The sequence below is a fragment of the Calonectris borealis genome, chromosome 13 (genome assembly GCF_964195595.1).
Source record: "Calonectris borealis chromosome 13, bCalBor7.hap1.2, whole genome shotgun sequence".
NCBI lineage: Eukaryota > Metazoa > Chordata > Aves > Procellariiformes > Procellariidae > Calonectris > Calonectris borealis.
In genome coordinates this window covers 12,046,076-12,058,610 of record NC_134324.1, presented here as the reverse complement: position 1 = coordinate 12,058,610, position 12,535 = coordinate 12,046,076, and the positions used below count along the sequence as shown (strand labels likewise).

General features: G+C 55.4%; 1 protein-coding gene and 1 long non-coding RNA gene across 2 annotated transcripts; one reads left to right on the top strand and one right to left on the bottom strand.

Annotated features, from left to right (window-relative positions):
- Window positions 1-189: 189 nt before the first annotated feature.
- LOC142087706 (uncharacterized) lies at window positions 190-3,493 on the bottom strand. The gene is made up of 3 exons (XR_012675564.1): window positions 3,286-3,493; window positions 3,130-3,198; window positions 190-216 (listed from the first exon to the last, which is right to left on the bottom strand). It is a non-coding gene; the product is annotated as an uncharacterized LOC142087706 (long non-coding RNA).
- Window positions 3,494-4,104: 611 nt separating this feature from the next.
- Window positions 4,105-10,215, top strand: GLA (galactosidase alpha). Its single transcript, XM_075162226.1, has 7 exons — window positions 4,105-4,299; window positions 4,639-4,813; window positions 5,044-5,221; window positions 6,730-6,821; window positions 7,728-7,889; window positions 8,511-8,708; window positions 8,931-10,215. The coding sequence occupies exons 1-7, from the start codon at window positions 4,130-4,132 to the stop codon at window positions 9,192-9,194; spliced, it is 1,239 nt and encodes a 412-aa protein (XP_075018327.1). The 5' UTR covers window positions 4,105-4,129; the 3' UTR covers window positions 9,195-10,215.
- Window positions 10,216-12,535: the final 2,320 nt, after the last annotated feature.

Below are 12,535 nucleotides of genomic sequence, written 5' to 3'. Positions count from 1 at the left end.
AGCGAGGTGCACCCATGCCAATTCGGTGCTGGGGTTCTTTAGATGGGACAAACCAAACCCACCGAGGTCTTGCTCCTGCCCCGACCCCAAACCTAGAGAGGACATGGCCAAGGGGAGAGCCGGGAGCTGTTTCACGCCAGCACGGTGCACCCGGTTTCTTCACTCGCTGCTCTCCTTTCTCTACCTTGCCAAGTGTCAGGTCTGGGCAGCTGGCACCTGTTTGAAGATAAACACTGCAGTCAGCCCTAAGCCACCCAGCTCCAGGACCCGGCACGTCCCGAAAAATGAAAATGATAGAAACCCAACACATCCTTCCTAAGCTAAAGCCCCCGGGTCGAAGTGCTGGTTGCGGCAAGGTGGGGGATCTCACTGCTGGCATCGCAATAGCAAAGGCATGGGGGGACCACTACCCCACGGCCCCGCAGACCCGTGCAGTTCGGGTGCCTCTGGGAGAAGTTTCAGGGTCAGGAGCAGCACTCAGCCCCTGCCCCTCGTCCTCCCAGCAGCCCAGTTTGGACTTGGAGCTGCTGGGACACCCACACAGATGCAGGGCTGTCACTGCTCTCTAGCACACAGCTCCAGTGGATCCCTCACATCTTGGGGACTGCAGCATTCCCCCAGGCTGGGGGTGCTGAGCCCTCCTGCAGGTCGCAGTGTGGCCAGGGGCCAGCCCAGGTGGCTCCGTCCCCCAGCAAAGCCCACAGACTTTGGACGGAGTCAGTTTTCCATTTCCCGCCCGAGGCCGTGTACTGGGGGACGCATCCCAGCCACCACAGGAAGCAGTAGTGGACATGGGACCAACAGCCATGGCCAAGTTAATTGCTGGTTTAAATGGAAGTTAATGGAGTTACACCAGGTTAACGGGACAGTAAAATGAGCATCATCCGCACTGGCAGCTTCCTGACAGCCTGCCAACAGCATACCCAGGGCTGGGCAGCCACGGGCACACAGAGGTTTGGGGCAGTATGGCCCCAAGGGCTCCCTGGGGCACATGCATGGGGCCGAGGAAACGTGCCCTTGGCTGTGATGGCACGCCAGCCAGGCCCCTGCTCCGCCAACCACAGAGGGTCTGATCCTGCTGGAGCTGAGCTCTGCTGCTGCGCATGGTGGCATCGGGGTGCCAAACCTTCCCTTCCTTCCCCTGTCCCTCACCAGGGCCTCCTGCCCACAGCCACAGTCTGGAGCTGCCTTGGAGCAACTGCCAGAGGTTTAGCAAACCACCCTGTTTGGACGAACCGATGCCCACAGGACAGCATGTCCCACGCTGTTCGGGACACTGGGTTCGGAGCCAGGCGAGTTCAATGCAGCAAGAACAGGCGACAGCCCTGCCGGGGCTCTGAGCACTCAGCGCCCTTCGCATGTTGCCTGGGCACGGATTTTTTTTTTTTTTTTAAGGAAAATATCAAGCTCCAAAGTCAGCCAGCCAGTACTGAGTGGGCCAGGGCTGCTCCTTACAGGTGGGGAAACCGAGGCACGAGGAAAGCACCAGTAGCTAGACTGGCAGCATGCCCTGCTGGGATCCGGCCACGCCACAGGGCACAGGGCCCTCACAGGACCGCAGATGTGCTGCGGCCGGCCCCATGGGGGCAGAATCTTTCCACCACAAGGAAGGTCCAGGGCGCTCAGGCAGAGTGGCTGTGCTGGCACCCCAGCCCTCAGCACAGCTCTGCCAGCACTGCCCTCCGGACAGAGGAGCCTCAGGTGCCAAGGGGCACTTTGGCCTCCAGCACGCCCCTGCCATCTAAGCAGCCCGTCACCTACGCCTGCTCAGAGGGGCTTCGCCAGTGCCCTGCCAAACCCCACACCCTCATGGCCACATCCAGCCCTGTCATCGCTTTGGAACCAGCCTGCACCACTCCAGGGAAGCCAGCCAGAACATGCAGGCCACAGGGCACTCCACATGCTCCCCAGCCCAAGCGGTGTGCGTCTGCCAGGTACTCCCAAGGGCAGGCACTGGGAGGGGGCAGTGAATGAGGGCTGGAGCCCAGAGACAAGCAGGGATCTGCCCTGCAGCACTCCCAAGCCCTGGGAATTCGGGTTAACTGCCCAGCTCCAGGCTGTGGTTTTGCATGAGAAAAAACAAAGCCATGAGGTTTTCCCGCCCCCAAACTGGTTTGTTTTGTCTGACTTTGAAAAGCCTCTGCACTTCAGCCCCAATCGGTGAGCAGTTGCATTGTGCATTGCCTGCTTTGTATATTGCGTTATTGTTGTTGTTATCATTTTTATTATTACTGCTCTACTTAATTTTATTTCAATTATTAAACTGTTTTTATCTCAACCTGGGAGTTTTCCTACTTGTTCCCTCCCAATTCTCTCCCCCATCTTACCAGGGGTGGGTGGGGTGAGCGAGCAGCTACGTGGGGTTTATTTGCTGGCTGGGGTTAAACCACGACAGTCCTAAACAAGGAGCAATTATCAAACCATGGGCTCTGAAGATCTTTTGTTCCCTGGATGCGCCAGAGCAGGGATCGGAGGACACCTAGCGAGATGCCTCAATGGCCCCGCACACCAGCGGCACCCAGAACCCGACGCCACGGCAGCCCTGGCCCTGCAGCGGTCCCGTCCTGCTTCCCTTCTCCTGCTGTGGCAGGGCCCACAACGAGAACTCCAGTGGAGCTGCAGGGGCTGGTCCAGCCCTGGGGGAGATGCACAGAGGGGAAGAATCAGCTCCTCGTTCCCCATTTCCCTCTGCTCTCACTGATGACTTGGCAGTGAGAGCCTCCATGCCTCCCTGACAGGCCACACATGCTGCCAATGCTGATACCTCCAGCAGGATGAGGCCCAGCAGTGCTGTGCAACTCCTGCAAAAACAGGGATTAAATCTGGAGCTCATCTCAGAGATGCTGACTGGGGTGCAGGTGCCCCTTACAGCTCTCTGGGTCCTGCTAACACCAGGATTGTGCCTTCCCAGAGGTTCTCCTCTCACCCTCCAGTCAAGCTGATTTGCAAATGGGGCAATGCCCAGTGACTATGACTTATTCTCATGGCTGAACTTGTTTGAAGAGAGACAACAATCTTCAAGTGCAAAGATCTGGATGGGCACAGGCACCCCAAGCAGAGACACGCTGGATCCAGCCCCTCAGGGATCCCCGCAAGCAGGCAGAGCGGCAGCGAACAGCCTGGCCATACCCCATGCTCTGTATCGGCCTCTTGCCAGCGCTGGATCCAGCCCCAAGCTTCGCTCTGATCCTTGGATCCCTGCAAGAGAAGAGCCAGGTTCTGCAGAGACCCCGTTCCCCTTCCTTACCTCCCAAGCTACAGTACCATAAACCACCCTAAGCTCACCGTAGAGACTCCGCCAGCTCCACAGCACAGCTGAGGCACCCAAGAACCCTGTGCTCCAAACACCCCACGCAGCCAGGACAGGCACATCACAAGATGCTGTCCGAAGAAACACTGTAACACCAAACCCCTCCTCCTTCATTGATGTTGGACAAGCTGTCACAGTCAAGGGGCAGTAGCGCTCAAGGCAAAAGGCAAAGCGAGGAAGATGGTCTCAGAGGGGTGAAGGAAGCCCGGCAGGTTAAGAGGGTAGTGGTGACAGAGGAAAAAGAACAGGGGGAAGAAGGCGCTCTGAGAAGGGAGGTGCCGTCGGAGGGTTCATTCAGGAGCTGCTCACAGGTTTCAACGCAGGGCTCAAGACCGGAGCCAAAACCAAGTCGTGGGGAACAAACCCCCTTTCCACAGGACCCTGTGCTCACACGGTCAACGCTGACACCACGGAGCACGCACAGACCACCCCGCCCCTGTGCTCACGGCAGCCCCAAGCCCCCCCTAGGCCCTCCCGGGCAGCTCCAGCACTCCTAAGCTCGGGCACAGGGGCGCCGCTGCTGCAGGACCGGACCCGGCAGCAGGGAGGAGGCGCATGCATAAGCTCCCATTCCGGGCGCGGTCCCCCTAACACCTCACGGGAGCCTCAGCACAGCAGCCGGGAAAGGCTGGCGCGGCCCACGCGTCCCCCGGCAAGCACCGAACTGGCGGCGCCGCCATGTGCCCTTCCGCCTCGCTCACGTGACCGCCACCCCCACGTGACCGCCCGAAGAGAGGGCGGGCCGCGGTGCGCCCCGCTACCCGGGATTGGCGGAAGGGTGGCGAGCACCGCCCATGGTCGCGCGGCTCGTTGGCGGCCATGGCGGCGGTGCGGCGGGCGCTACGCTGGGTCTTGGCGGCGGCGGCGGCGCTGGCGGCGGCGCTGGCGCTGGACAACGGGCTGGCGCGGACGCCGCCGATGGGCTGGCTGCACTGGGAGCGCTTCCTCTGCGGCACCGACTGCGCCACCGACCCGCGCCGCTGCGTCAGGTACCGCCGGCGGCGAGCGGGGGTGCCCCGGAGCCCGGCCCGGCAGTGGGGTGGGGACTACCGGCACTGGGGGTGTCAGGGCCGGAGACAGCCGGTGCGGTGCGATGCTCTGCGGCCCTGTCCCCTGGCACCCGGTGTGCCTTCCCCATGCCGGGGCAGAGAGCCAGGCTCGCCCCCGTGCCGCAGCCGGGGCCTTCCCCGCACTCTTCTGCCGTTTGTGTGCTCACGGCCGGCCCAGCCCCTGGGCGGAAGGGCAGTACGGGTGCCGTGTCGGTGCTAGAAATCGGGCTGCCACGTTCTCCATTTTCTTTCCTGGTCGTGCTGCCTCTCCGTGCCCAGCGAGCGGCTCTTCGTGGAGATGGCCGACGTGATGGCTGCCGAGGGCTGGAGGGATGCAGGCTACGAGTTTGTCTGCATTGACGACTGCTGGATGGCCCCGACACGGGATGAACACGGCAGGCTCCAGGCTGACCCAAAACGGTTCCCCAGCGGGATCCACAAGCTAGCCAACTACGTGAGTGCCACCTGCAGCGGCGTAGGGCAGTGACGGCTGTTGGGGACCTGACCTGCAGCCGTGCTGGGAGCAGGGGAGGAGAGGGAAGGCTGGGTGGGGAACAGCTGTGTGGCTGCTGAGCTAAGGCCCTGCCTGCCGGAGTGGGGTTTTGCTTCCCTTGCTGGCCCAGCTTCACTTCCTCCTGCCTTACAGCTGCCCCATCCCAGTTCTCTTTCTGTCTGCAAGTGCAGGTCCACTCCAAGGGGCTGAAGCTGGGAATCTACAGCGATGTCGGGAACAAGACGTGTGCTGGCTTCCCTGGCAGTTACAACCACTACGAACTGGATGCCCAAACATTTGCCTCCTGGGGCGTGGACCTGCTGAAGTTTGATGGCTGCAACTCTGGCACGCTGGAGTTGCTGGCAGAAGGTAGGTGAGGGCTCAAGGCAGCACTGCGCCATGGGGTGGGAATATTCTGCAGGCAGTAGCAATTCTAGGCCCAGGGTGGGCTCCAGGGAGTTGCTTTTCCCTGAGCGTACTAATTACAAAAGCAGGTATGAGACTCTGTTCTAAAGCCCAAGGCAGTGAGTGTTGCTGGCCTAAATGTTTTTTACCTGTTCAGCCTCCTGGAGCTTTCACTGGTGTGCACAGCTTGAAAAATCAGCTTTCTCGCACCAGAGACCACATCATGCCGAGCACGGAAACAATGACTGCATAATCTGAGGGCTCTCTGTGCAGACTGCTGCCTCAGGTCTTAATGCAGCAGAGGCTTTGCCCTTCTGCAGTGCCTTTATTGGAGAGCTCAAAGCATTTCACACACTTAAGCCTTAATCCCTTTGGTGAGGCTACGTCAACACGGATCAGCTTGAAGCTAGAACAGCTTGTGTCAGCTGTAAAAAGGGCAGTTATCGGGGCTTTTAACAGAAAAAAATGAAGGGAATTCTGGCACTAAAATGCTACTGGGGTTTTCATTTTAAAGCACACCAGTGTAAATCCCAGTTCAGACGTTACTTGCACACAGGCTGACAAGTCAGCAGCTGAAAGCTGAGTAGTTCACTGTGCCGAGGGGGCTCAGCTACAGACTCTCTGCAAGCACAAGCAAATCCCAGTGCCCCAGGAGCAGATTTGTGGGAAGAACGATACAACTCAGAAGGCAGTTTTCTCTTGTCTGGGCTCTCGCTGCTGGCATAGTCAGCACCATGGTGTTTGGTAGCAGGAATCCTGCACGCAGGAATCCTGGTTCTGCCTGGCAGAGAAAACCTGCCCAAGTGAAAATCCCATCGAAGTCAGTTGATGGGGCATACGCCAGCTGCTGCAGCCAGGAGCACAGCTCAGGACCGTGACAGCTGAGTTGAAAGCTCTTATTGGATCATATGTGTAAACCAGATACAATCCAGTTGTATTGAAGCAATTCCATGGGAGAGAGCAAACTTTTCGTTCCCTCTCTGCTGATTAAAAGGGGCTTAACAGGGCTGTCTGGGGATAAGGACAGGAAAAAGCTAGTGCTTTTGCATTCCTGCCGAGTCCATGTGGCACAAATGCCTCATAAGAACATACTCCTGCAACGTCACTCAGTGAAGCTGTACCCAGCAGCTTGATAGATACCAACTTGTATTTCCCAGGATCTAGAGGAAAAAATGCCACACAGCAAAACCGCAGCCTCTTCCCATGGCTGTATGTACAAAGAGATCAGCAGTCTTGGAGCAATGGGTCTGCCCATGACCTGTCGCAAAGCTGTGAAGAAGCTCACCTGTCCTTGGGAGGCAGGAGACTGGCTGCAGACTGTAAGCTCCCCTGTCGTCCCTGTGGTGTTTCAGCTGCGAGCATGTGTTCAGCCTTGATTTTGCAAGAGTTGAACTGAAACCTAAACCTGTGACATGGGATTAGTTCTGTTTGACCAAGGAGATTGTGTAACCTCTGTCTGTCCTCTCCTTTAGGTTACAGGCGCATGTCTCTGGCCCTGAACAAAACTGGAAGGAGCATTGTGTACTCCTGTGAGTGGCCTTTCTACTTGAGGCCCGTGCAGCAGGTAAGGAGTGTTTGTCAAGGCTTATCCTGGGGCTGAAAGTGGAAAGAACAGAAAAGCATTAAGACTGCAAAACAGCCTCCCAAGAAACTTGCTGCTCTCTGGTCAGAGAACAAGACTGTAAGGTGGAGGGAAACCACTTTTTCCTCTAGAGCCCTGAAGTATACCTGAGGCGAGTCATTACTCTGCTGAAAAGAATTCAGTAGGATCCTGCAGAAGGAAGGCACAGTCCAGCCGGAGCATGCCAAAGAACACAGCAGCATCCATCTGCTTTCTGTCTCCAAGGAACCAAGCAACAAAACATTGGCAATGCAGACACACAGCTAGCGGATAGTCTGGTGTTACTGCTCCTGGACGCAGAGTGCTGCAGACTCAGCCTTCCAGTCACCTCTAGGGACCAGGAGAGAGACTTTAGGACAGCCTATTTAATAGGAATTCTCCACCTTGTTTACAGACAGATTTCTGCCAGCCGGGGTCCATGACTGACATGTTGCTCTCCACCCATAGCTGGCTTCCCCTGTGCCACCATGACAGGATGCTGCCATTCCCTCCCACTGGGAGTTAAATGCATTAGTCACTGAAGGGTGTAAACCCAAGAAATGGCAGTAATTATTGGTCACAGTTTAATCCCACTGGTCCCATCACACCTTCAGTAAAATAGTGCTCAAAGGAATTTTCTAACAGAGCTAGGTGGCCACAACTATTCTCCCAAGAGAAGTAATAGTGGTGTCTGGAGCATGGCAGACTGGAGTTACTAGGGAACCAACATGCACTAGATCATCCAGATAGCTGGTAATGGAAGGTGTTATCATAGTTCTCCCCCAAATTATCCTTGATCCAGTCTAGCCTTGTGTACGGTCTCCTTGTACAGTCAGGCTCTCTGGCTAATCACACTCATTGTTTTGGCAGCCCAATTACACGGAGATCAAACAGTATTGCAATCACTGGAGGAACTTTTTTGATGTCTATGATTCCTGGAGCAGCATCAAGAGTATCTTGGACTGGACAGCACTTCATCAGGACAGCATTGTGAAGATAGCTGGGCCGGGGGGTTGGAATGATCCTGACATGGCAAGTAGAGCAATACCCACTTCCCTTGCAGCACCAGCAAAAAATCATTTCCTCAGAAGGAGGCTGAGGAGGATGGGGAGGGAGAGAATCGGGGGAGAAACATTGAGGGAAGAGCTCTGACGGGGCCTTAGGATCAGGAACTTGATGAGAGGGTCCCTGGCTGGAAAGGGAAAGAGAACTACAGCTACGGACAGTACTGAGGAGGTGCTGTCTCTGTGTGATGCAGCCTCTACAAGCAGTGCCACTTCAGAACACGAGTATGGCAGTGGGAGACAGTCTCCAAAGTGCTGATCTCCCACCAGAGGGAAAACCCCTGGCTGCCAGGCTGGGTGCCGGCATTGCAAGGAAGGAATAGCTGCATCCAAAAGCAGATTCTTAAACGCTGCCTAGCCAGTTAAGGATCCTTCTTCATCTCCACCAGTGGTTCCTCCTAAATTGCCACACTAGTCATGCCTTGCCTTTCCCAACCAGCTGGTCCTGCTCCTGGCGCTCAGCCTATCTAACCAGTCCCCAAATAGGGGTCCCGCCCTCAGCATCCTGTCATTTACCAGTGCTCGGGTTGGTGGCCCAGTTTCTCCTCCGCAGGCAGTGTTAGTGGGCATTTTTGTTTTCTTGTCACAGCTGGTGATTGGAAACTTTGGGCTGAGCTGGGACCAGGCGGTGACTCAGATGGCAATGTGGGCTATTATGGCAGCTCCTCTCTTCATGTCCAATGACCTGCGGCACATTAGTCCTGAGGCCAAGTGGCTGCTCCAGAACAAAGAGGTGATCGCCATCAACCAGGATCCACTGGGCAAGCAGGGATACCAAATCACCAAGGTACGGCAGGACCGGGCTGGGAGTGTGGTGTGGGGCACAGGCAGCCAACCTTCTCAGAAAGGGGACACTGGGGACACATGGGGTATAGAGGAGTGCTCAGGGTTTGGGAACAGGAGCCCAGTGAGCTCACTTGTTCCTGAAGCCTCCTTAAACAGACAGGCATGAAGACCATCAGTTCTGCCTCCCCTAACGTAAGCGCCGGGTTTATTTTCTCCTTGGCAGGACAAGAACTTTGAGCTGTGGGAGCGGCCCCTGTCTGGCCGAGCCTACGCCGTGGCGGTGCTGAACCAGCAAGAGATTGGGGGACCCCAGAACTTCACCTTGTCCCTCACCTTCCTCGGCAATGGACTGGCCTGCAACCCAGTGTGCTCCATCCGGCAGGTCCTGCCAGCGAGCAGGGACTGGGGGGTTTACAGCTGGGTCTCCTCCCTGAGCGTGGAGGTGAACCCAACAGGCACCGTGCTGTTGAAAGTAGTCGCACTATAGGAAGCACAAAGACAATCTTTTCGTAAGCCTCAGACTGTCTAAACTTGTTGTCACAAGAAGCCTGTCTCCTTCCTCCAAGCAGGGTGCCTTTCTTCTCTCCTCAGGCATTCACTACTCAAGTGCTTCTATGTGGACTTTGAACCTTCAACCTAATGTGACAAATACCCATCACTCCATCACCAAGAGATAACAGAAAAAGGGGTGCTGCTTCTCTTCTGTTTACCCTTTCTCTGGCATCTCACCTAACTGCTTCTCCAAGGAGCTCTAAGGGCCCCAGCAGGGCAGCAACTCCTGTTAATGCCCACTGCCACTACCAGCCAAAGAAATGCAAAGGATACATGCAGCATCTTACAGCTCTCCTTGAGCATTTCAGGGACGATAGTGAAACACACCCTGGCTGCCTTGCTCTTGCTTTGCCAGGCTGGGGCACGCAGTCCAAGAACAAGAAAAGCTGCTCCTACCCCCGCTGAAGAAACCCAACACCCTCCTCAGAGCATGGACATCTACTTCCACCTTTTGACAACTCAGGGACTGCACTTAGCAACTGCTTTCCTGACAACTACCTGCTTAGTTTGATTAGCATGATTAAGTATCATGCCTTAGGACTCAGGTTTTGAGGGTTTCTCCTTAGGCCAGGAGTCTTCCTCTCACCAGTGGCTGTCACTTCCCTTTAGATGACAGTTCCCTCTCCACCATTCATGGGGCCATTGGGGTCCCCTTCCTCAGTGAGCTGCCTTCCAGAAATACCTGTGTGTTTGCTTTCCACTGCTGGCAGTAGCCTTTAGGTTGAATAACACAGGCCCTTCTGAGACAGGAGATGGATGCTTAACCACTTACGCAAACATCATGTACAAGTATGTTCTCTTCTGACTACTACGCAATCAGGATATCTTGATTTGTTCTTATTTCTGTGATGAAGCACTTTGATTAAAATGTCCCTTAAAAAGGCTAAGCTTTTTCTTAGTTCCACTGTACAGGAGTACAGCATGGTATCTGAAATTAAATCGGGTCTTAGAAAACAGGCCAGTTTGTTCCAGTCACTAAGTTCATGTGAAATTTGTCACGATTACTACAAACAGCGCTCAGTAAAGCTGACACAATGCAGCCATACAGTCCATCTCACAGGCAGAGGCCAAAGCCACTGCAGCTAACAGCTTAAGCAGCAGGAGTTTGAGAATGCCAATCACATCAACCAGTACTGACTAAGCAAAAATACAAATTCTGTTGCTGTTCGGTGACTAAGTGCTCTCAGTCCCTATGAAGATATGAAGAGGCATTTCTCCATCCTCCAGCTCTATTTCCACTACAAGAAAGTTACTCTTAAGAGAGAGCTCCACATTGCATTCCCAGCACCTGCTGGACTTCCTACTCACAGGCAGCACACTGCTGCTCCAAGTGGATGATCCCGTCAAAGCCCAGGGTAGGCTGTCCCATAACGTACCACGCTCTCAGTAGTTGGCCATCGGTCACCACTGATTTGAAACTTCCGTGCTGTACTTGGGCTTTTTCTTTTAAGGAAAATACTAAGAAGAGGTGCCAACAGTAGTCAGACACAGGGGGCAGGCAGCTGAGGCCTGTCACACCATCACTTTCAGAGTGACAGCATGCAGCTGGGGAACCATGGGCACCATCCCTTTCCTATCTCTGAGCTACCATAACACTCACAGCGCCTACACACAGGTCATAGCTGAGCCGCAGAACGTAACTACCGCCTAATGGAGCAGGTGACACTTCATCAAATGAAGCCCTTCATACTAAATGGAGCTGGCAGAGGAGCTTGCTAAGCCACTCTCTATCATTTACCAGCAGTCCTGGTTACAGGGGAGATCCCGGACTGGAGGCTTGCCAGTGTGACGCCCATCTACAAGAAGGGCTGGAAGGAGGATCCGGGGAACTACAGGCCGGTCAGCCTGACCTCGGTACTGGGGAAGGTTATGGAGCGGTTCATCTTGAGGGCGCTCACAAGGCATGTGCAGGACAACCAGGGGATCAGGCCCAGCCAGCACGGGTTCATGGAAGGCAGGTCCTGCTTGACCAACCTGATCTCCTTCTATGAGCAGGTGACCCGCTTAGTGGCTGAGGGAAAGGCTGTGGATGTGGTCTACCTGGACTTCAGTAAAGCCTTTGACACTGTCTCCCACAGCATTCTCCTAGAGAAGCTGGCGGCTCACGGCCTAGACAGGTGCACTCTTCGCTGGGTAAAGAACTGGCAGGACGGCCGAGCCCAGAGAGTTGTGGTGAACGGAGTCAAATCCAGCTGACGGCCGGTCACGAGCGGTGTTCCCCAGGGCTCAGTACTGGGGCCGGTCCTGTTCAATATCTTCATCAATGATCTGGACAAGGGGATCGAGTGCTCCCTCAGTAAGTTTGCAGATGACACCAAATTGGGTGGGAGTGTTGATCTGCTCGAAGGTAGGAAGGCTCTGCAGAGGGACCTGGACAGGCTGGATCAATGGGCTGAGGCCAACTGTTTGAGGTTCAACAAGGCCAAGTGCCGGGTCCTGCACTTCGGCCACAACAACCCCAGGCAACGCTACAGGCTTGGGGAAGAGTGGCTGGAAAGCTGCCCAGAGGAAAAGGACCTGGGGCTGCTGGTTGACAGCTGGCTGAACATGAGCCAGCAGTGTGCCCAGGTGGCCAAGAAGGCCAACGGCATCCTGGCCTGTATCAGAAATAGTGTGGCCAGCAGGAGCAGGGAGGTGATCGTGCCCCTGTACTCAGCACTGGTGAGGCCACACCTCGAATACTGTGTTCAGTTTTGGGCCCCTCACTACAAGAAGGACATGGAGGTGCTGGAGCGTGTCCAGAGAAGGGCAACGAAGCTGGTGAAGGGCCTGGAGCACAAGTCTTGTGAGGAGCAGCTGAGGGAACTGGGGTTGTTTAGCCTGGAGAAGAGGAGGCTGAGGGGAGACCTCATTGTGCTCTACAACTACCTGAAAGGAGGTTGTAGCGAGGTGGGTGTTGGTCTCTTCTCGCAAGTAACTAGCGATGGGATGAGAAGAAATGGCCTCAAGTTGCGCCAAGGGAGGTTTAGATTGGACATTAGGTTGAAAGAGTGGTTAAACATTGGAAGAGGCTGCCCAGGCAAGTGGTTGAGTCACCATCCCTGGAGGTATTTAAAAGACGTGAAGACGTGGCACTTAGGGACATGGTTTAGTGGGCATGGTGGTGTTGGGTTGATGGTTGGACTCGATGATCTTAGAGGTCTTTTCCAACCTTAATGATTCTATGATTCTAAACCTGCTAGCTGCTCGAGGGCCTTTGTTCACGCGCTGCCCCTTAGGGCAGTACAATTGTTCCCTGTTTGTAAAGAAGGGCCTACAGCCAAGTGCAGGGGCTGT